This window comes from Barbus barbus (genome assembly GCF_936440315.1).
Source record: "Barbus barbus genome assembly, chromosome: 46".
Taxonomy (NCBI): Eukaryota; Metazoa; Chordata; class Actinopteri; order Cypriniformes; family Cyprinidae; genus Barbus; species Barbus barbus.
Genome location: NC_136724.1, coordinates 6,654,108 through 6,679,984, shown reverse-complemented (window position 1 = coordinate 6,679,984; position 25,877 = coordinate 6,654,108). Strand labels below are relative to the sequence as shown.

The following is a 25,877-nucleotide window of genomic DNA, read 5'->3' as shown; positions in this document are numbered from 1 at the left end:
AAAAACGAGATGAGACGCAACATAAATGCTGGTCATGTGACAAATGACTATAAATATATAATGCAATATTGTTGACGAATAAAAACGAGACTAAATGTGGTTTACAAAATAAAAACTATGCTAAAATGTCTCTTCATTTTCATTGACCAAAACGAGACAAAACAAAATGTTATAACGTTATTTCGTCTCATTTAGTCGTAGATAAAATTGTAGTAGATAAAACGGCGCCACTCATATCTACTTTTGATTTATCCATCCATCAGATTGCGCTTTTTAAGTGACAACCTCGTTAACGTTATATTGTAAATCCCATGCTCACGACTGCACCGGGATTCCCTTTACATCACGGAAATTATACGGCCTTATAACTTGTTATAAATGCGACTTACCTTCATCTGCACGGAGGGATGATGTCCGTGAATATGAGCGAACATGTTGGATGTATTGCCTGCTTTTGCAGCCAGTTTACATCCACATTTTTTGCAAATTGGATTCGTCCTCAAGGACAACCCCACGTTCGTGTTTTTTTTTTTTTTTTTTAAATATCCAGAGTATTCCCATACTGTAAATTTAAACTTTTTCAGCGGGGGATGGAGATTAGATACAATCTCTGTCTCTGTCATTTCAGCAGAGTGAAGCAGCCGAAATAAATAGCATATGCGCGGGTGAGATTATTATATATGTATTTTTTTTTCATTATTTTTTTTTTTAAACCGTAGATATGCAAATGGTTACGGTATGATAACCATGTACGCTCAAACCAAAACTAAAACTAAAATTAAAACAGGCCGCCAAAAACAACACTATGGAACAGACAACCTTAGAATGCATTACGACAAGCTCAACTGTAAAAAACAAATCATTCGGGATTGGTCTCCAGTGAGCGTCTACATGAAGTGCTGCAAATAACTCATGAGGTTTCTTGATGGTTAAAAAGCTGACATTTAGTTGCCTTTGTACACCGCTTACTACGTTTTGGAACAGAGCTTAAATTCACACCGACTTAAATTTTACCCCCAATTTTCACTTGCTGAGAGGTTTTGTGAAATCGCTGAGAAATGCCTGAAATCGGAGGCAAATCAGTGCTTGTTCATGTAAGTGACAATCACGCAGTGTGAATGATCAAAAATGCTATCTGAAAGAATCTGGACCTGTCGGCGATTCAAAATCCTGCTGTGTGAAATGAGTTCTGTCTGAAAAATATATCTGCAATGACCTACATCCAAAGAGAGAGCAACATACAACAGGGCAGCAGGAAGTTCGGGGAGGAGTTATATGAAACGTAGTTTGCAGACCAGACAGCGTTGTCGGCGATTCTCCCTATTGTAAAGTCATGCAGTGTGTAACCTACTGTCTCCGATCCATCGTGCAGTGTGAACACAGCAGCAACTGAATGCTACCCCAGATAGTCGTGCAGTGTAAAAACAACCGTGATCCTACGACTTTGAAAATCATGCTGTGTGAACTTGGCATAGGTTGCAAAGTTAGTAGAATATCTGAAGCAGACTATCAAAATAAAGTTACCAAGTTTTGAAAAAGAGAATCTGTGTCAGTCACTTTTAATGTCTGCAATGCCTCAAGTTACAATAACTCACACAATGTCTGCTCCACCTTAACAGTCTCCACCTTAAATTATATGCAATGTTCCTCATTGCTCTTTTGAGCTGTTATTGTTTTCACTCCCCTGTCAATAACTGGCACAGTTCCAGCTCAGACCGGCCAATCAGATGCCTCCAACACAACAATCCACCGCCTGTTGGCAGGCTGCCAAAGACTACACAGAGAGCATTACGTCACTATTCCTCGGGGACCCGTCTGATTGGTTAAGAAGAGCTGAGCAAATTAGGCACTCATCCAATGAGCCTGAGGGTGACCGTGGACAGGAACTTTTGACAACAACAGGTCACGTGGAGCTCAGTGAAAGGCTGTCAGTGGAGTTTTCCCTTATAGATTTCTCCTTTAACCCTCCATCTAGTAACTAATCATCAGGCAATTCTGGCACCAAATTAATTGACCCAAATTGAATTGTGGTGTTGGATTCATTAGCAACTCCCAGCGTATTTGGGTCAAAGCACTCCATTCCTCTCCATCAGAAAGCACAATGGAAGAGAACAAGTTCTGTGTGACCCAAAACTTAAGTAATCAGATTCCATCCAGTAAAGTCTTTAATATTTTTTTTTGCTTTCCATTTCTAAGCCTGATTTTTTTTGTCCTAATTTAAAGGAATATTTCACTTTATAATGAAAATTCAGTACTTTAACCTCATGTCTTTCTAAACCCATGACTTGCTTTCCTTAGACTGCTCTTTCTCTCCAAGGTATAAAAATAAAAGAAAATTAAAAGAATAATAAAATTAGTTTATGACTTGTGTTCTATATTAAGGATTTGAATGAATATTTCGAGCCATTCACTGGTGAAGAGCCTTGATAATCTACTAAAATAATAATCATAATTATTATTATTATGCTAATTATAAAATGTTTATTTTAGCTTGATGGAAGAAATTAAGTCATAGAGGTCTGAAACAGGATGAGTAAATTATTACAGTTTCATGCTTTCTTTCAACAAGTTTGTTTATTAAAGCTGCAGTCCATAACGTTTGGTTACAAATAATCCAAAATAAATTTTTGAGAAAGTACATAACCAGCCAGTGTTTAAAACTATCTCCTTACTTTAGCCTGATTCACAACGGTAAGCTTGTAATAATGTTTTCTAATTTGAGTGGTGCTGGTAGGTTTTTGTGGGAAATTCGAGCATGCCGCCGCGTCATTATGTCACGTCTGTAAACATGAAGCTGCCCCAGATAGTAGGCTACATCGCATGTGAGGATGCTGCCTTTTCCCGTTTACAGCCTTTTCTCACAGCAGCCGGAATAATTAAATTTATCATTTTGATGGTGGATTGTAATCCAGAACGGATTATGTGTTTAAGAAACACATATAAGTGACTACAATTAAATTGTATTCCAATTTTAAAGGGGTCATATGATGCGATTTCAAGTTTGCCTTTCTCTTTGGAGTGTTACAAGCTGTTCATGCATGCAAAGACTAAAGTCTCAAACCCAAAGAGATATTATTTATAAAAGTTAAGACTAGTCCACGCCCTCCTAAAACGGCTCATTTAAACACGCCCCAACATCTCTGTGTGGGAAAATTTGCATAACACCGCCCAAATGTTTACACAAAGAAAGAGGGTGTGATTTTTATTGTCACTGTAGTATTGTTGCTGCCGCCGGCGACATGTCCTGGAGACGATGTGTTTCGATGTGAAAGTACTTTGTTTGGGCTTCCAAAAGAGGACACAACTAGAAATCAGTAGTTAAGTTGTATTTACAACACTGTTCCAGAACAGTTCAACCCAAATATTAGAGTGTGTGCAGCTCATTTTACGGATGACTGTTTCATGAACCTGGCTATTCTGTAGGAGAATAGCCTACAATGCCAGCTGTGCACAAAGGCTGTTTCTATAAAGTGGGGCAATTCCAACTTTGCAAGGACAGTTTCTGACTCAGCCTGTTAGTATGTTTTCATATTTAAGGAATTGCCACTGATTATTCAAACGCAAGTTGAGCAGTGTAGAGTTTCTATGATCACGAATGCAGACATGGTAATGTTTACGCGGCACGATACAAAGCGACGGGTAAAAAGTAGGGATCGACCGATATATCGATATTTTCCCAATATTTAAGCATTTTACCATAATCGGATATCGGTTTTGTAATACAGGATTCACCGATAAATGCTGCCATCTTATGGGTGTTTTGAGAATTGCACGCAGGATCGCCATTGCAGCGTGTCTGAGGGGAGACGAGACAACAACGGCGTGCAGGTACTTGATTTGCAAACTTTATTTAACATAACAGCCATTAATGCACAAATTAGAAACATTACATAAATGCCTGTAATGTAGCAGCTTGGCTCTAAGAAATGGAGAGCAACTCACGGAGTCATGTAAAATAATCTGTCAAGTCATGTCCCAATAAAGACGTAACTTTGCCTGAATTAAATAATACGCAGCCATGAATGAGCACATGTTGGAAATGAAAGCACTGAATTTAATTCTCTGTCTGTAGTCTATGCTCATCGCTAGTCTCGGGAAGTCGGAGTCATGTAGTCGTAGATAATCCGTCAAGTCCTCTCCCAATAAGGACGTAACTTTGCATGAGTTAAACAATACAACCATGAATGAGCGCTTGTTTGAAATAAAAGTGCTGAATTTAATTCTCTCTCTGTTGCATATTTGCTCATCATTAGATTCGTGAAGCTGTTCACTCAGTGGGTTGATGCTCAGGAAATGCTCCAGCACGGCTTCCGCATGTAACTTTTAACAAGATTCACTTGTTTAAAACACCCTAAATTGTAGTAACATTTACCATATAACCATTATTTTGCTAATAAACATCTAAATAAATACAACTCTATGGAAATTAATTATTTATTATCTCCATGAGCGATCGCAGTTTGAGCATAGTTCTGTGTAAATGCATAGATAAACCGCACTAAGCAGGCATTTCATAATCTAGAACGACAAAAACATTATTAATTATTCTGATATAACATTCCAGTTGAGAAATGCAATAAAATACAATGTTTTGTTTGTTATATTCCAATATTCCAGAGAATATTATTCAGTGAATTAACATTATCCAGTGAATTATTCTCGACTCTATAGGCCTATTAAACAGCTTATAAACCTACTAAAACTGTAGTTTAAAATGAAGTTGATATGACTCCTGTCCCTTATTTATTTTCTCCATTTGAAAACATTAGACATTCTACATTTATTTTGCTTATTGTTAATATTAGTGTTGTTGCTGCTGATGCTTTTTATAAATAAAATGTTTTTTTATTGTTGTAATATGAAGATGACTGAAAAATAGGAAAAACCAAAGTGAAGTATGTTCTTACTTCATTCAGTCATTTATTTACTTTATAACAGTAAATAAATATCGGTTCTACATATTGGTGATCGGGCACATAAACATGCAAATAATGATATCAGTATCGGTTATATAAAAAAATCAATATCGGCCGATCACTAGTAAAAAGACAGTATAAGTCATTATAACCAGTAATTATGTTTCCACTGGATGCAACAAATGACTCGTTTATAATGGGTTTTATTGTTTTTTGTCTCGTCGCGCCGGGACACGCCATCACAATACAGATAGGGTCATACAATTTCCATTACACGCTTCAGGTATTTAGCCAATCAAAACACACTGGATGGCTGACCAATCAGAGCACACCTCGCTTCTCAGAAAGATGAGCTTTGTAAAAATTGACGCGTTTAAGAAAGGCAGAGCATAGAGGAGCAACAATAATGTATAGTATGTGGAAAATAATGTGTTTTTTGAACCTTAAACCACATTAACACATTGCATTACACCAAATACACAAAATAATGTTCTTTTTAGCAACGTCATTTAAATATTCATCTGATTACAGATAGCCTACGTGGGATTACACAAGTTTTGTATTTTAAAGAGAACCAGTTCTAAGTTCTAAGTAAATCATGGGGTAATTTTAATTTTTGGGTGAACTATCCCTTTAAGGTATTAAGAGTAAAATAAATTTTAAGATTATGTGAAAAATTCAAACCTCACCATTACAAAGATGAACCTAGTTTAGGAACTCATTTTGTCCAATTATGAGGAGTAATTACACTGGACATTCTAATGAGAAAGTGCCTAGCACAGCACTCAGTATTATTTCAGCTCTGCGGGGGTCACTGGGGTCATTGCTTTTTAAACAAGGCGCTTTTAGTCCCCACAGCAAACAAAACCGGCAAACCCTTCTCAACTCTCACCTCTACACAACCTCATTACACATCACAGCTTAAAGCCACGTCAATCAAACACTTCAGAACTGTACCAAGCCATTCCGCATGCCACTTATGTACAAACAACGCAACAAGCCAAAACAAACTGGAATTTTAAATTGTTTTTTCTCTATAACGGTCTTTGCAAAAGAATGTTACAAATTGCAAATTGGTCCTAATATGACACACAAATTGATTACTCACTGCGTGAGATGCTAAAAAAATAAATAAAAAACAGTAGTGTGATGAACTCGATGGTGCATATTTTGCATCTTTATTGAAATCCTTTTTTTTTCATTTCTTTTCTTTTTAAACATCTCTGGAGATCCAAACATCTATCCAAAGCACCTTCACCAGACAACAGCAGTAACAACTCACTTTTTCAGGCCGCACCCACGATGCCCTGGGCTGCGGTTGTTGTCATTGTCATCAAAATCATTGTCGTCGTCATGGTAATCATCGTCCTTCTCAGAGCTGCCACGGCGGTTCCGGATGTGCAGGGGGACGTAACCAGGCGTGGGTCCAAATAATTTCAACTCACCCTGACCCAAGAGACTCTTTTCTCCACAGTAGCAGAAGGCACAGAGCTTTTCTCTGAGATGGACAAGAGAAGAGATAAAAGCAATTACTTTTCAGACGTTCAACTATTCGATTAGAAACATAACCGAGGTAAATATTAATAAGTGCACAAATGTAGACGTGAATGTCTGGCCAGCATTGCAAGTGCATGCTTCCATTTTGCATGCTTAATATATAGTGCAATGCTAAGAACGCAATGTGCAACTTGCGATGTTATGAACTCCATTGACACATTTTATATGGCAAAGAAAACTGAATTTGACCTTTCATAGCCAGAAGCGGTTGCATTCAAGTACTTGTGTAGAGTGTTTTGCCCCAAGTCATTAAGCAGTTCCGCATCCAGTCCTCACTGTTTTATTTGTCCAATAATCTGACTAGTCAGGGATTTACAGTCCATGCCCCAGTGCCCCAGACCAAACTCAAATAGGATAACGGTAGAGCATATAACATCCTTGGATGGCTCTGATAGTGAAATCACACCCCAATTCAGTAAAACAACAAGAGCTCCTAATCAACCTACAACTGCCATCTTTGAACTGGCTGAAATCTAGGGCTGGATGATACAGCGTAATAAAATATACATATGGCTTAATTTGATAGTCATTGTGATTGTGAACGCAGCAATTAGTTTTGTAAATATGTGAAATTAAATATATTTCACAGAGCATAAATATATTCATTTACCTGGAATGAAGCCAGATTTTGGCCCAGTAGACACAGAATTTTCTAGTCAAGACTTTTTACTTTTTTTGTATTATTGTCAAAACTATGCAAAAAACTAAATAAATAAATAAATTACCCAACTGCCTCATTTTCTAGTAAATTAATTGCCATCTTGATGCAAAAGTTCCCACAATGTTCTTGTACAGATGTCTCCCTGAGAAACAATTAGCAACTAAACTGCACTGAAATGTAACTACTTTGCTGTAGTTAAACACATGGTCACCAGTCTAAACATTCATGATTTTTTGGTTGTTTTTTGTTATTGGGCTTTTCAGCTTGAGCATTTGTATTTAATTCTATTTGCTGACAATATTTTGCTCATAAACATTGTGATTAGGGGAAATCTTCGTGAAATGTCATAACTGTCAGCGCATTCTCATTAGAGTTCATTTATTTTCTCAAACACACTTTAGCTGTTCGTTGTGCGGCCCATGAGAGCTGCTGTCAGTGGGAGATGTGATGCACATGTAGTACTGGCTGAAGGGGGGTCTCTCTCCTCTCGCACATTTTGCAAATGGTACTGCACATTAGCGAGTGCACAATCTGTGCTAATTGGGAATCCAAAAGAGCGCTCTCTCGCCCCCTCCTTTTACTAATGACAGCAGCAGGGCTTCAGCAGTCCCCTCCCCCCGACTCCCTCGCTTTCACTCAGTGTGTGCAAAAAAAGCACACTAGCTGCAGCCATGCCTGTGTGCCAGTATTTGCAAAAGGATTCTGCTACTCTGCAAAATCCTGTAATTGGGATTTTCAACAATATTGTGTACATTTTAAACGGAATTGTTGCAAAATTTACATATTATAATAATTACTTTTTTTTTTTTTAAATGTTAATGTCTCTAAAGAGCATAAAGTCTCTTATGCCAGGTCTTATCACCAAGACCAAAGACACTGTAAAACAGTAATGTTGTGAAATATTATGTTTTAAAATAACGGTTTTACATTTTTTAAAATGTAACTTATTCCTGTGATGGCAAAGCTGCCAAGCAATTTCCAGCAGCCTTTACAGCAGTCTTCAGTGTCACATGATCTTTCAATTTTGTGCTCAAATTTTGGTTCAAAGAAACAACTTTTGACTGACAGTATGTGTGTGATTCCCAACGGTGCAGGAAAAAAACATTTGCATACACAAATCATTTTTTCCACTACCCCTCGTGACACCTGCAGTGTTTACCGAGCTTTGAATTTTTCAAATAAATCGATAAATAAAAAAACACATACATACATACATACATACATACATACATACATACATACATACACACACACACACGTGTGTGCGCATGTGTATTTTGGAGTAAATGTGAACTGTAATCTGTATGAAACTTAAGAAATATACTTTGCTTTAATTAATAGAACATTAATTTAATTATGAATTAAAAAAAATATATTGTTATTGGGGTTTTTTTCTGATTGCATGAGTAATGTTTATTTAAACAGAATGTATCAACATTAAGTAAGAGTGGAAAATGAAAACAGTGAGGACTTTTTCAGAACACCACTGACACAAACATACAGGCAACTGAAGTCTTTCTTTGACCTGACGTGCACTTCCTCTTTGTCTTCTAAATCCCTACTGACCCTCCTTTGTACACTTTCTGCAGTCCAAACATTGTTCATCAGCACTCTGTATTTGTGTGAACTCTCTCACCCTCTTCAGGGCGACATTAAAAACTTGCCGCTCAACATTTAAATGTACGCATACGGGCAGCTTTAAGTCAGCCGAGAGAGAAAGTGTGTGTGTGTTTGACACCAACCTAGTTTTGGCTTTTCTGGTGGTGGAGGCAGAGGAGCCAGCAGAGTCTTCAGACACGGAGCGCTGGAAGAGCGGGGACAGAGGCCTCTCATCTCTGGGGCTGAGATCCAGTGGCTCAGGAAAATCATCATCTGTTTCTGGCTCCACCACATCTATGAATTCAAACAAGACATTCACAATTTTAATATCATTTACACTAGGGATGTGCAATAAAGATTTTATTTCTTATTGTGCCTAAACTGCCAAATACACACAAGGTTTACATAAACACAGTCAGTTATGTCTTAAAGTGAATATAAACTGTTGGAAGACAATCAGATGCTTGTCAGCATTTTGTGACAGCAGCCTAATAAACTGATGTCTATGTTATTAATTTGAATCAAAAATCAGTAAAACAGAAAATCACTCACTGCTCTAGGCTGAAGAACCTTTGTGGATTTAATCAGATCAATGCATATTTAATTAACACAGTGAAGACTGTGCAGTGTTTTATTTTTTACATTTGTTTATTCCATTTACTTGAATGTTGCAGTTACACAGACCCACCTGTACTGTACTTGAAAATATTTGTATCTTTCTTACATCGTATGCATTTTTGGGGGGTTGTAATTTGCATTTTAATTTAAGGACAACTTAAAGACATCCTACTATTCCCTTTTTTACAAAGTGCAACATAAGTCTTAGGTGTCCACAGAATGTCTCTATGAAGTTTTTGCCATGCTGTAAATGCCCCTTTTTGGCTGGAGGCAAAAATATACTGTATTCTTTGTGTCTCTTTAAATGCAAACAAGCTGCTGCACCCCACCACCATTTCCTGAGAAGGCTATGCCTTGACAGCTCATGCCTGGGCTACTATGACAACAACAAACAAAACATCTGTTTGTTTATGATTACCATCTCTAGCTGTGTCTGAAGCTGCTCCCTATCCTCTATATACTGCACTACATCAGTATATAGGGGATAGTCGTGGCCTAATGGTTAGAGAGTCGGACTTGTAATCGAAAGGTTGCGGGTTCGAGTCCCCGGCCGGCAGGGATTGTAGGTGGGGGGAGTGAATGTCCAGCGCTCTCTCCACCCTCAATACCACGACTGAGGTGCCCTTGAGCAAGGCACCGAACCCCCAACTGCTCCCCGGGCGCCGCAGCATGGCTGCCCACTGCTCCGGGTGTGTGTTCACGATGTGTGTGTGTTCACTGCTGTGTGTGTGCACGATGGATGGGTTAAATGCAGAGCACGAATTCCGAGTATGGGTCACCATACTTGGCTGAATGTCACTTCACACCAGGTGTCAGCCACTTTGTAGTGCTGTCTGAATTCTGAGCCAATGACTTCATTCTCTACATTCATTCAATATTTTACACCCACAATGCACTCCGATATCGAGTGTACAACCGATGATACTATTTGCTGAAAGATGCACAATCTTTTTGGATTTATTTAAATGTGGGATATTGTGATATGTACATTCCTGGAAGAAAACACTTATGCCTAGTTCACACTACATGATTTGAAGCCCGATTTATGCCTGATTTGCAAGTCTGGCTGTGCTCGGGGGAAAAATCATCGGGTGATTAGCACTCGGCAATCTTTATGTGTGAACTACTCAACGACGCATCAAAGAGGCTCGCTGACGTGTCTCCGACACCAAACATATATCTAGCATGCCAAATATCTGGAACAGTCAGCCGACTTGACATCACATGGTGTCAGGTGTCATGACAAGCTACAGCCAATGAGAGAGCAAAGCATGGGTTGAGGTCACCAGAAGAGTTTGGACGCAATAAATGGAGCAAAATGTTTTAGAACAGATCATCGTACAACCAGCTTGTATCGCTAATTTCTTCCTGACGTCCATTTTCAAATAAACAACTCCTGTTTCATGTGTTGTTTCGCGTCATTCCCGTTCCACCTCTCACTTGTGTTTTTGTGACAAAACGTGGTTTGGGGACCAGATAGAGCCGTTGGATGACAGAGTGGTTGTCAGCTTGTGTAGTGTGTAAGCCCCTTAAAGACAGACAATGAAGTCATGTAGTCTGAACAGCACAGCGATCCTCTGACATTTAAAGTCTTGTAGTGTGAACACTGTGTGACTTTGTGCTTTGTAACTTTGCAGACCTTTCTCACTCAAAGAGCAACACGAAGGAAGAAAAAAATTTAATTGAATATGATTTTCGTCATATTTCCCACCCATATGCTAATATTAATGGTCTGTGAAGCTTTTATCTTGTAAGTTGTGTTATATAGTATAGGGCTACACCCACACATATATACGTGTGTGTGTGTGTAGCCCTATACTATATAACAAAACTTACAAGTGTGTGTGTGTGTATGTGTATAATATATATATATATATATATATATATATATATATATATATATATATATATATATATATATATATATATATATATATATATATATATATATATATATATATATATATATATATATATATATATATATATATATATATATATATATATATATAATCCGTTTAAAATCCACTCCCTAGGCTAAGATGTCTGAAATAAACTCGTACTGAAGGACAAACAAATAAACCGTACTGACCCCAAATTTCTGAATGGCAAAGTACACCTGCAACATCACCTACAATACTGCATCTCAAAATTCTCTTTTCTCTCCCCTGTGGATACTGATTCTTTGTTCTCTTGGAGAACAATGCAAAAAAACACAAATACGCTGTGTTACAAAAAGCCACTACAATGGGAGCCGTGGCCTTTAGATCAACCTTTAAAGGGATGAAAATGGCTCATCTCATGGCAGACTTGCCCACACAGGACAAGTTAAAACGCTGTTTCCAAAGACAGAACATTGTTTTTCCATTGCTCAAAAGAGCATTCGTGTCAGTAGACATAAGATACCGGGACCACGGAAGGCGGAGGGGGGCTGGGTGGATTAGGTGTGTGCCAAAGTTTGATGTACATTACTAAAGAAGATGAAAACATATCAATGTGACATGAAGAATGACTACAGCTGAATAATAAGTCATTTTCCCACCATGCACAACCTAAAACACAAATGTAGCTCAATTGTGCCATTGGTGGTAAGAGACCATTGTGCTTTTTACATTTTCACTTTACACCTTCAAACCAAGTATAAATCCATCTGGCTAGCGCACTTAGAACATGTCCTATAATGTTTAAACAATTAGGTCAGTAGGCAAAGAGGAAGTGGTATTTTGTGGCTGTTCGAATGTATTTGACCACATGAGCATCTACACTATGAAAGCAATCCAGTTGAATGCATATTTAACTACCTCTAGAAGCGGTCGGAAGTGGACAAAAACAAAACATTTCAGACCCTGTTTACATCTGTATTTAGAGTTGTCCACTTGTGATCGGATTGACAAAAATGTATCTTAAAGTCCGTGTGAACCGGAAATTGCTGCAGACTTTATTTCAGTGGAGTGACGTATTTCCAGCAGAAACGGAATATTGAATAGAGGGCAGGATTTTATTTTAGTGCTCCTCCTCTCTGTCTCTCACTCTCAGCAAACTAACGGTCGGAGGGGTGTGTTTAAGGATATTCTGCCCAAGCCGTCAAACTGACGTCATCAAAAAAGGAACGCCATCCCAGAGCGGAAGTAAATGTTCAGATTTTGATTAAAGATTACAAAGACAAATAATTTTTGTTCAGCGGATTAACTTGCACGGATTAATTGTTAACATCAAGACTGGCAATATGCGCTAGTAAAGTAAATAAAGCCCATTTTGATTTCATGAATGAATGAATGATGCATTTATATAGCGCTTTGTGTATTACACCCAAAGCGCTTTACAATCATGTGGGGGGGTCTCTCCTCAACCACCACCAGTGTGCAGCATCCACTTGGATGATGCGTCGGCAGCCAGAGTACAACGGCGCCAGTGCGCTCACCACACACCAGATACAGGTGGAGAGGAGAGAGAGTCATAGAGACAATCAAGTGGATGGGGATTATTAGGAGGCCATGATAGACAAGAGCCAGTAGAGGGAATTTGGCCAGGACACCGGGGTTACACCCCTACTCTTTACGAGAAGTGCCATGGGATTTTTAATGACCACAGAGAGTCAGGACCTCGGTTTAACGTCTCAGCCGAAAGACATTGTTTTTTGACAGTACAGTGTCCCCGTCACTATACTGGGGCGTTAGGACCCACACAGACCACAGGGTGAGCACACCCTGCTGGCCTCAATAAATGCGACATCTCCGAAAAGTGGAGAATCTCTGCTTTACGACACTTTTTAAAGCATTCAGGATTAGTGGTTCAAAAGTTATTAAACATTTAAGAACAATCGTTATTTTTAGCTGCGGCCGGCTGTTTTGGTCTTGAGGGTTAACAGGATTTGAAAAATAAAAATAAAAAATGCACTTTTAGTCACTTGCAAACTTAAACATTTGTTTTTGTGTGATGTATGTAATTTGAACAATGGAATACACAAAACAATTTCAGATTTCAAATTCACAAAAGATATACAAATTCCTTTCACTATAGTATTGTAGATACAGAACTGCCACAGCAAAATCTCAAAACACAGCAAAACAAAAAAATCTCACCCATCTCCAATGCGATGTCAATGTCTGGAATTGGTGTGACATCAATGGCATCCATGCTGTCCTCATCATCGGCCTGTGCACGACCTCGACTACGAGACCTACAACACAAACAAGACAATATTGCCAATATTCCACAACAGCTGAACAATACCGTTTTTCAAACACACACCACACTCCAAACAGTCATTTCTAAAGCCTGAACTGTTTTTAGATCAGTGTGCAGAGTAGAAACTAAGAGCACAGCAAACCTGTGAGTCTTAACCACCTCATCTAACTAGTAAACTGTTCTTTTGATAGGATCAAGGTTTAAAAAAAAAAAGTTTTGTGAGTGTGCAGCATTTGCCAGCGGGTTTAAATAGCATCTTCTCTTTTAAACAAGCACTTCTACTTCAAAAAGTCAGAAACTGCCTGACACTGGGTTAACCCGTGCTGTACTGACTTTTTACTCACAGGATGTGTGCTGATATATGGGTTAGTGATCTTCATGACAGTGCGGGTCAGTGTGTGAGTCTCCACCCTTCCCCCACCAGCACTAACCAACATGTCAACACGCATCTAGCAGCCAATGGAGGCTCAGTGTAGCCTGCAGCAAGTGCTCAGCTGCTCATCACTATGGTTACAAAATCTAGTTCCCTACAACAGATACGATCAAGAGAACCAAAAAAACAACAACCCTCTACACATAGCACACTGAACACACAAGCTCTATGGAGAGCTGTTGTAGACCAGTTTTGAGCAGATCCATTATTTATCCATCTTTAACGTGAACCTTAAAGTGTATAAAAAGTCTGTTCAATGTGTGCTGTCTTCTTTTTACAGATGATGTCAAATTCACTTTATATTTAACAGCATTACCATACCATGTCTTGCATACTATAATAAACATTCAATTTCAACTAGAATTGTGTTTCCGAAAAAACAACAACAGCCTTTTCATGTTTTACACACCAGAGCCGTGTTGCTGTTGCATCATGACGCTCTTGTTATTACTGAGGTTTTGTAAGCAGTGTGTGAGAATCAACACAACACATTGCAAAATTAGCTCCTTGAATTGATTACATCATGTACACACTGCTAAAAGCACACTTACAAAAAAAAAAAAAAAAAAAAGAGAAAAGAAAGATAGTTGGGAGTCAAGACCCAACTAACCGAGCTCCTGTGGTGAAAGATAGTGGGCGATATGGAAAAAATATCATATCACGATATTTTTTAGAAATATCACGATTCACAATCTTATCACGATTCTTTGTCATGTTGGCTTTACTATTTTGGTTTTACAAGTTGTCTGAGCATTACAGCCAAACTAGAAAGACAAAGCCTTTCAAGGTAACCAAAAAAAAAAAAGACATGGCAGATATTTAGGCTAAAGTGGGCGAAGATAAAAAAAAAAAAATCGTCATTATTTTATCTTTCTTATTAAAAAATAAGAACAAAGATACACATTACAAATACACATAATATACAAATAAAACAAACAGTGCTTTATTTTCAGGTACAATAGGTGTATTTAGCAGAGCATTCAATGAAATTGAATGAACAAATAAAATAAAACACTACATAGACTGATTCCTAAAGCAACTGTATTAAAGTTTTTCAGTCAAGAGTAGTGAGTGATTTTTCTCTTTGCGTTTTGTTGTTTTGTTAACATTAAATGAATAGTTCCCCCAAAAATAAATATTCTGTCATCTGTCTGTCAATTCTGTCATGTTTTATTTTTATACCATCATTTACTCAAAAGTTGGTTTAAACCTGAATGAGTTTCTGTCTTCTGCTGAACGTAAATGCTATTTTGAAGAAGGTGGAAAACCAAACAGTTGCTGGTCCTCAGTGACTTCCATAGGATTTTTCTTTCCTGCTATCAAAGTCAATGTGGACCAGCAACTCTTTGGTTACCCTCATTCTTCAAAATATCTTCTTTTGGGTTCAGCACAAGAAATTAATAGAGGTTTGGGACAACATGTGAGTGAGTAAATAATGACAGAAATAAAATTTTAGGGTGAACTATCCCTTTAATGACAATCGACAGCATGTTTAGTGTCCTGTCCCTTTAAGAGTTGCATGCATCTAATATACAGGCAATCATCTGTTTCTCTCTTAACATTTATTTTTATTTTAGAGAGAACCAACTGAGTCTGTATGTAAACCTTGTGTGTTTTGACAGTATTAGCGCAAAAGATAACTTAGTTGAGTAATCAGGCGCCGTTAGGCAGGCTTTTTAGTGCGCGTGCTTCAGGTGTATGCGCTCAGAAAAAGAGCACGTCAGACCAGCTCGCGAATGAAACATTTAACCAGCAAGGCTTGAGTGCAAATAATGTACTTTTGCGATCGCGAATAAGTGCAGTGTCCTGTCAGAGTAACTCTACTGCTGTATGTTGTGTTGTACAGTATATAGAGACGGAGGCGCCAGAACTGTATTTGACAATGTGTTCTGTAGCACGATACTACGATATTTCTTCAAAAGCAGATCGTGGAGACATTTTTATCACTATGTCAATCAATGCAATTTCAGAGTTGGGCGGTTTTTCTGATTTTATCGATTCATCTGAATTGAATGTTTTGCAATTTTGAATAGAAACATTACCAAACGTTAGAATTAGACACTCTGACAATTGTCAATGATAAAAGTAAAGAGAAAAGAACGATCCAACAGCATGTCTGCGCATGTTAACCGCTCACGTGTGATGCGCTCATATTGCTAGCCACCTTTCACACAGAATGCGCTTAAATAGGAAACTCCTACCAGAATAGGAAAAAATGCAAGAAGATGGGAGTGAACTTCTTTTAACTTGAGCGCCGTGTTTTAGACTGCCGTTTCATGCATTAAGACACTGCAAGAGACGAGAGCGCAACATTCAAACATCCATGTTTACATACAAAAACAATGGAAAATCGAGAAAAATTAAAAAAAAATCGAGAATTGGTCAAACGTTCTGAAAAAAAATCCAGTTTTAAACTGTTTGCCAAATCGCCCGGCATTACATTCTTAACTTTAATGCAGATTTTAGATATTAGCCATCAATCACTCCCTGTCTCTGACACGGTGCTCCGTTGAAACTCGAAACCGCCCGGTTTTTGCTCCAAACTTTTTTTTTTCTTTTTCAACCAATCTCTGTTCTGGATTTGCATTAACTGCATTGCAATTAGGGGTGTGCGATATGACGATTTCTGATTGTGGACGATTAAAATGTCTCCACGATCTGCTTTTGAAGAAATATATAGCACAGAGCACATTCTGTCAGTTACAGTTCTGGCGCCTCTGTCTCAATACAATGTTACTGTACAACACGACATTTGATGCGAATGTATGTCAACTCAGCGGTAGAGTTACACTCACGGACACCGCACTTAGTCGCAGTCATAAAATTACATTATTTGCATGTGCTTTAAAGTTAAACATTTTGTATGCTGTTCTGATAAATCCTGTCAAACGGCGCCTGATTACTGGACTATGTTATCTTTCGCATCTAGTTTGGTTCAGGTGTTTTATATAGCATAATTTCACAAAGCTAAAATCAGACCATTCTTTTTTTGCATCAGATATTTAAATTATACAATCCAATTTAAATCAGAAACTGCTCATATATGCAGCATCTTTGTGTGGATTGTGTTTAAAAATGCAGTGGTTACCTCTAAATGGCTTCAGATAGTTTGACTTGTAATAGAGAAAATAAACATCTTGTTCATGCAAGCAAACAAACAAACATATATACATATATATATATATATATATATATATATATACACACACACACATACATATATAAAGTGCTGTCAAATGATTAATCGCATCCAGAATAAAAGTTTATGTAATATTTGTGTGTGTACTGTATATATTTATTTATTATGTTTAAATACAAACACATGCATGTATATATTTAAGAAAAATATATGTTTATATATTAAATATTTTTATATATAACATAAATCATAAGAATATAAATATATAAATGTATATACATGTAAATATGTGACCCTGGAGCACAAAACCAGTCTTAAGTCGCTGGGGTATATTTGTAGCAGTAGCCAAAAATACATTGTATGGGTCAAAATTATTGATTTTTCTTTTATGCCAAAAATCATTAGGACATTAAGTAAATATCATGTTCCATGAAGATATTTTGCAAATTTCTTACCATAAATATATCAAAACTTCATTTTTGATTAGTAATATGCATTGCTAAGAACTTCAGATTCCAGATATTCAAATAGTTGTATCTCGGCCAAATATTGCCCGATTCTAACAAACGACACATCAATGGAAAGCTTATTTATTCAGCTTTCGAATAACGTATAAATCTTAATATTGGTTTTGTGGTCCAGGGTCACATATTTTCAAAATATATACTGTATGTGTGTGTATTTATATATAGATAAATACACATACATATATTATGTAAACGAAAACTTTAGTTTTTTGGATGCGATTAATCACGATTAATCGTTTGACAGCACAAAAAATAAATAAAAAAATACAATTTTTACATTTTTAAAATGCTTTACCATAAGCTCCAAGTATGTGCATTGATCTATGCCTATGTGAATAAAAGCCTAAATTAAATCTGGTCATGAAATAAAGTCATTGTCTTTAGTTTTAGGTGAACTATTTGTTGGAGTATGAAGGTTAAGCACCTCTTTTCAACTGACCATTTGAGGAAAAACGCATAAAAAATAATACCATTTACATTTTTAAGAGTTTCAGGCCCTATTGTGTTCCCTATTTATGGAAAGTCTCTAATATTACTCCAATATTTTGACATAACTGTATGAAAAACATCATTAATACATCTTCATGTTTATTTTAATATCAAAGCAATGGCACTTTTGGCATACCAAATGTGTGCTATCATTGTCGTTCAACTTGAACAACAGTATATATTAAAAATAAAACCATTTTTAGAGTGTTTTGATCATTTAAAGTCCACACAAGGGCAACCGTGCACCATGGAGCTTTTTCAAAGGATCCCGTGGTTCTAAGAGCACTAAGAACTACAGACCTTAAGCTTCTCACGCATACAACTTTCAACATATGCAAGTCAAGTCAACAAACCTCACATTGAATGTGGCTGTATCTAAACACATGACATGCAAAACAAGTTTACTATGAAAATATCAAAATACAGTCCAATTGGAAAACACTGGATGAAACCCAAATAATTGTGGAACTTGAAAACTACTGTTCTCCCCAAGCACAATGCAGAATGGGTAGAATAATAGGCATCACATTTCCAGGCTAAGGTTTCTGGATGGAGACGGATACTGCTGCTGCCTGCTAGCCTGGCGCCCAGCACTCTGATCAATGACCTACATCATTGAAAATGCAGGCTATTGTGCTGTGCTTGAGACAGGTTTAATCCAGGTCAACAACCCCCTCCTCTATAATGTGTCTCTCAAAAGATTCACATTACATATGATATCTTGCCCAGCGATACAACAACTGAAGGCCAGCCAACTTCCTTAATGCCATTTAGCCTTTAACACCAGAGTGAAATGCTGGATAACCGGTGAATGTCAGCTTTTAAGTGTTGAATGAAAAATTACACTGCAAAAAAAAAAAAAAAAGAGAAAAAAAAGAGAAAATATTTTTGCTGCGTCTTACTTAAAGGCAACACAATTGCTGAACATTTAGTTTCTGCTTAATTTGTTGAAATGACCTGAATAATTTTTCTTTCACTAACTGAAACTGGGCAATGGATGTTTAGTTCTCAGCTTAGGGATGGACCAGGAGAACGAATGTTGAAATTAACTGATATTTTATGCATTTGTGTTAGTGTTTAATGATTAGTTATGTTTGACATTTAAAAGAGTTTCTGTTATGTTGAAGTTTTTCATTTACCACTGCTGAAGAGTGCAGCATATGTTAGGTTGTAGGTGGCTACATGCATTCATTTAAAAGTGTTGCTCCACTCAAGCAGAAGAAGCAATAAGCTAAAGTCAGTGCAGTAAACATTTTACTTGCAAACATTTGCTATGCCAGCTGTTTTAATCACACAATAACAATCAAGAGTTCACGTTACTCACTTTTTATATGTAATTGGTTGTGCAATGTATTGACAAAAGTTAGATAGACTTTACAGGGCTCCAGACAAAAAAAATCGAGTAAGGAGCCATTGGCTCCTATAAAAGAAAAACTTAGGCGCCAAATTATTTTTTTAGGTGCCACAGAATAAAAGTGGTTTATTTTATTATTATCATTTTATTTTTCCCCCCTATTTTAACATTTCAATCATTTTGTCATGTGTTTATGTCTTATCTTTTCTAGGCTTTATCAGCATTGTAATCCATCTTGTAGATGATCAGGTCGACCGGGGGACTAAGGTTCACTTAAAGTGTGAATTAAATGTCTTTTACAACTTGAAATATACAGTCACAAAGAATTGTTCGTTACACAGAATCTGTACCAATATCATGGACCATAAGCATCACTTGGCAACTGAGTGCAGTGCATCCTATAAATGTTGTCACGTCTTTCACACATTCAGTCTGTTTTTCTTCATTAGTAAAATTATATTTTATAGAAGGAGTTGAATCATGTACAACAGAATAAGTAAAAATATTAATATGCAACAGCGCATAAATATAGCAAAACGCTCCTCTTTATAGTTATTTTTCTAGCTGACTGATGAGTTTATGGACACTGAGTGGTTATTCTGAGGTAAATGTATTACAATGCAATGTTTACAAGCTTTATACATTTCCTCAGTTTGAAACACTGAAACACAGCTTTTACATAAAACATTTCAGTAAGTTGTACTATAGGCTTTCTTATTGCCTACCTTTTGATCATGTTCATTTCATACTATAGTAGTAAATCGAAATATATAATGGGTTCACTTGCTGCTTTAACTGAGGAGCTAAAGAGATCGCGCCTGAGCATTAAGTGCGATGCTCGCGCGATCCGGACGCATACACGGACCGTGTGGACGCGGGGTACTGGTGTTTATATTACCCAAAGTGTGCGCTTGTGCTCCGCATTAAAGAGCACCCAAACCGCATCATTTGAATTTCATAGCATTTTAAAGCTGATACTTTGTTTATTAAAAAGTAAGACAGCACAAAGCTGTCCGAAACGCATTCGAGACGGATATAAATCCAATCGCTCGAAGTACTTCAGGAGGTGGTCTGGGCGAAACCGGACAAGTGTAAATGCATCTGGTTGTTGAAACCACATATGGTAATTTTACTCCTCCCATAATATTAAAATAATAGACGTGTGAGAGCGTTTTATAGGCTATATGGCATGTTATAGTCAGATATGACAGCGCAATGCAACAAGCATCACCGCGGATGAGTAGCGGAGTATTTCTTCAGCAAGCGACGCGCAAACTGAATGAACCTGAAAGTAAGTCGCAGACGCTCAGCACACAATCTTCTTCATTAAAAGTAGCGAGACTAGCCTATCTTTCCAGTGCTGATGCCGCGCGCTCTCTTGATATTGAAATTAGCTGATAATTAATAAAATTATCCATTGCTTTCATTGACGTGAACTCCGTTATATTTGCATATGAAGCGGGAATTGAAGAACGGATTTATATCCGTTTTGTGAAGACACATTTATGTGGCCAAGTGTAAATGGGGAAACGTTTTAACAAATCATATAGATATCCGATCAGAGAAAATGCATGAAGTGACCAGGTGTAAACAGGCCCTTTCAGGTCTCTCTCACTGCGTTCAGCAGACTGTGTGCGGCAGAGACGAGGACTGTTTGAAACTCTTTTCCAAACTTTGATGCGCACCGTCTTATGTAAGTTTAATACGTGAACATAACAAAAGATGTGAGCGCAAAACAATCGGGAAAAAAGTCCTTTCATGCAAATTATATATAGTCGCCAGTGGCGACCTCAGCAAAAACTTCACTCGCAAATTAATATTTTTGGTCGCAAATGCGACCATTTTAGTCGCAGTTTGGAGCCCTGCTTTACCTTAATTCATTTATGTCACAGCTGTTAAATTTAGGTAGCCTCTGCACAACATATGGGATGAAAGCTACCCAAACAAATTAAGCACAAATGGTTACCTCATTTTTATTGAGAAGATTCTGTAAGTTTGATTTTACATCATATGCTTTAAATATGCCGTTATAAAACCATACGGAAATTCATGTGTAACCTTTAAGACGATGTAGAACAAACCCACAAACAGGACATTATTTGCTCAAGCATTTGACTGTTTTTCCAAAACTGACATGGAAATAACCAGTGCTAAAAGGGGTTTTCATGACCCATTAACTACATAACCATGAGCGGAACTGTACATTCAACTTTTCTAGTTATGTTTGCAAAATAAAAATAATCAGTACTTATTACTGTTGGACAAGAGAAACAAACAAACAAAAAAAAACTATGTTTTAGTTGGTTTTCTTTATATATTTGTTGAAATTTGTTGTGTAAGGGTTGTTTTTTTTGTTGTATATTTCCCCCCCCAAAAAAAAAAAAAAAAAAAAAAAATTTACATGTTCAAACAATATAATTTATTCTAAGTTGCCAGTTTCTAGCCAGCCAATCAAGATGCAAAGTGGCTTTATATGCGGATCAAAAGTCTTACTACACATGACTGATTAAGGGTTAGTGCTGATCCCCATGGAAGTGTTAAGTGAAATGTTAATGTTGCATTACCAATTACTGCTAAAAGCAAATACCAGTCACTACTTGCTGATGTGTGAAAGGAAATGCAAACGGTCTACCATAATATCTAGAGAGCAGGCCAGCCAAAGGCTGTCACCTGGTTTTGGAACCAATAACATCCAGTGTTATAACTTTTAAAATAAAATGATGGCAAACTTCTATACACCCGTGTACACATCTTTCGTCATGTAGAAGAAAACTTAGTAGCAGCTATAGCTCCACAGTGAGAAATTTAGACAAAAGCTGTAATAATAGCAACTCCAAGTGCTTATCTAAAATATATGTTTTATTTTATCAGCAAAGAATAATGTGCTCTAGGCTATCTGATATTATTTTACATGTACACATGTCTAGGGCATATGGAGTGTATTGTGTAACCAGGGCAAGTGAATGCAAATGATCACATACTCTTTGCTGCAGAGTACGTTCAAAACTATCAGGGGGTCTGACATCTTTTTCCTTTACATATACATGTGTTTTAATCAAATAATAAAAAATAAGAAGCTAATGTCATTCACATTGAGAAAGATCTGCATAATATATCAAATCAAGGCCTCTGGAGATTCTTGTTTTGCTAGCAGGGTCATACTAAATGGATTTTACGTGTACTTTATCATCAGGGGTAACAAGGTAAACAAGTGATGGGATTTGGGGTAATGAGTAACCTGAAGGTAAATAAACAGCCGTTAAGCAGTGCTGAGATGCACCGAGGGTCAGGACGCTCCCAAAAGGATTGTGCTCATGGCATTTACAGAGCTCTGCACTAGTCTGCTAATACATAAAACACACGACCCAAAAGTACAAAATTCAAAGTATTACGAGGTAAACAAAATGAGCAAACTGCTCAAAACAAATTCAAATAAAACCTTCTTTATTCCCTACACACAAATAAATCACTGATGTAAAAGATAATGAAATAAACTGCAGTTTAAATATTTTGGATCAGTAAGATTTGTTTAACCTTTGTATCTTATTTACACCTAAAGTTTGCATATTAGTACATAAAGTGTACAAAATCAGTACCAAAATGGTACAATTTTGTAACTTTTGAAAGGATACCATCTCAGTGACAGCTTTTGTACCTTCTTTTAAAAAGTGTAATAGCAGATTTGGTGCTCTAGAAACATATAGATGTGATGTTATTTATTTATTTACTTATTTTACATATTACATATTTACATTTATTTGTTTATTTATATGCGTGTGTTTATATACCGTACATCTCAGTGTGTATACAGTGTTTTCTTGGTTCAGTACTTTATTATTATTGTAATAAACTTCAGAACTATTCTTTTAGAAAAATGCTAAATAAAAGCATTTTATTTGGCTCAGACTTTTGGACCACCCTCTATATGATTCGGATATCAATAATAAACAAATTTATTTCAACATGTTCAATTATTCCTGTATTTGAAACAAGTTAAAACTGTACGACTATCAATTTGAAATTTCCTTTCCCCAAGAACTCATGGCCACAGTCTCGGCACACTGGTGAACAGCAAGAGAAAGCATGAGAGAGTGTACGAGAAAGAGTGAGAGAGTGCCAGAAAGAGAGAGCAAAAGGGAAGCAGAGAGGGGAAAAAAGCTTACAGTGCAAGTAGTTCCAGCACAGAAAGGAGGAGCCTAAAACCCGGGCCGGACTGACTGGCTGAAACACGGCACACCCCCTTCATAACAGCACTGCTGTCTCCCCACAGACACCTTAACTGTTTCCTCACCTTGTGCTTACGCCTAGACATTCTTGACTTATTGAAGTAGAGATTACAGCAATAAAAAAAGCAGTCCGTGTGGAGTTTGGAGTCTCCCCAGAGGGGAGCAGAAGCCCACAAATTGCTATTGTAGGTAAAAAAAAAAAATAAGAATCGCAAGCTTTTGGGAAAAAAAACTATTCCTTATACTCACAGTATAACAGTCAACATCCTTGTAAACATACAGGAAATGATGTCAGCAACAGGCTTAATTAAACTAACTCACAAGCAGGTCCACACAATCTGTGACCAGAGAAATTGAATCCCCTAGAATTCAAACACCCACCATGTACAAGTTCTACACATCCCCAACCCTTGTAGTTTAGTGCATTAAACATTTCTGCCTAATTAAGTGCAGAAAAAACAGAAGCTGTACAGATTTTGTCTAAACCGGTTTAGAGATTAAGTGTTGTTTTTAAATGACAGACAAGAACAAAGCTGTTGCATCACATACATTCAGTTTATAAAAAAGCCAATCATCTTTTAGCTGTCAGCAACATCCAAAAAGTTGACAGGACTACTGTACATATAGCTGTGGACTGGATTTATGTGAGAATATGGCTGAAGACATTGTCATAATAACAGTACACTGTAGTTAGCAAGGTAAGGTAATCGGTTACATCCAACATTAAGATAAACTGCGAGATTAAGGTAGCAGAATTTTAGATTTAAAAAAAAAAATATTGACCAAGTAAGATAACTCATACAAGATCAAATATACAGTGCCCTCCAAAAGTATTGGAACAGTAAAGACAAAATTGCTCTGTTGGCTGTGGAGTCAAATATGATTAAAAGATGAATATGAGACAAAGATACAGAATGTCACATTTTATTATTGGGTGATTCAACACAAAGATGTTTTACCAGCTAAGCAGTTCAGCACTTTTAGAGTTTCATCCCTCTATCTGATGTGAGCATAAGTATTGGAGCAGTTGCCTCACAGGTCTTTCTAAGTGATCAGCTGTGTCCTGTTGCATTAATTCTTCAGATATTAAAAGCAGGGAATGTGTCGTATCAGTTATATCCATTACTTCTGTATTCTGAATCTTGCATTCGATGATGACACACACAAACCAGGATGAAGATGAGGGAGCTGACTTTAAGAGAAAAGCAAGCAATTTGGATGCTAAAAGAAAAAGATGAAGTCAATTAGAGCTATAGCAAAAACAAAGGGCATGGAGAAATCAAGAGTTTGGAAACCACCAGCGACACCAGCAACCAACAACTGCCTGATCGGCTGAGAAAACAACAGTAGTTGATACAGACAAATCATAAAAGCTGTGAAAATGAACCCTAAAAGACATGTCTGTAAAATCACCAACAACTTCCAGAAAGCTGGGGTGATGCTCTGACAATCTACTGTCCTCAGGAGACTTTGACACAGAATTACAGATGCTACACAGCAAGATGCAAACCTCTGACCAGCACCAAACATAGAAAGGCAAGATTAGAGTTGGCAAAAAAGCACAAAGTTGAGCCAGAAAGAGTTTTGGAACTGTGTTTATGGACCGATGAGACAACGATGAACCTTTATCAAAGTGATGGGAAAGCAAAAATCTGGAGAAAAAAAGGGAACAGCAAATGATCCCAAGCATACAGCCTCATTTGTAAAGCATGGTGGAGGTGGTGTCATGGCAGTAGCAGAATGAATTTGGAAGGGTACAAAACCATCTTGCCTACCAATATTCAAGAAAATGCCACCAGATTCATTGGGAAGTGCTTCATATTGCATCAGGACAATGACCCAAAACACCCTGCCAGTTCAGTCAAGGAATTTATAAGGGCAAAGAAATGGAAAGTCTTAGATTGCCCAAGTCAATATCCAGATTTAAATCCGATTGAACATGAATTTCACCAGCTGAAGAGGAGAGTAAAGGCAGAAACTCCCCAAAACAAGCAACAATTGGAATTGGCTACATTAAAGGCTGGGAAAAGCCCAAAGGATGAGACCAAGAGTCTGGTGATGTCTATGGGTCACAGACTCACTGCTGTGATTGTGCGCAAGGGATCTAAATAATAGCTTATAATCTTTTATATCTGCCTTATGTTCAACTGTCCCAATACTTATGCTCACA

At 37.2% G+C, this 25,877-nt stretch overlaps 1 protein-coding gene across 8 annotated transcripts in view; it reads right to left on the bottom strand.

Moving 5' to 3' along the window:
• LOC306865118 (histone-lysine N-methyltransferase 2C-like) overlaps positions 1-25,877 on the bottom strand; it is a 132,361-nt gene that overhangs the window by 87,457 nt on the left and 19,027 nt on the right. For all 8 annotated transcript variants that reach the window (XM_079409496.1, XM_079409495.1, XM_079409499.1 and 5 more), the window contains exons 3-5: positions 13,434-13,531; positions 8,877-9,027; positions 6,199-6,414 (exon numbers count right to left, since the gene is read on the bottom strand). In XM_079409496.1, coding sequence (XP_079265622.1) covers positions 6,199-6,414; positions 8,877-9,027; positions 13,434-13,531 — 465 coding nt within the window. The remainder of the gene's footprint in view (positions 1-6,198; positions 6,415-8,876; positions 9,028-13,433; positions 13,532-25,877) is intronic.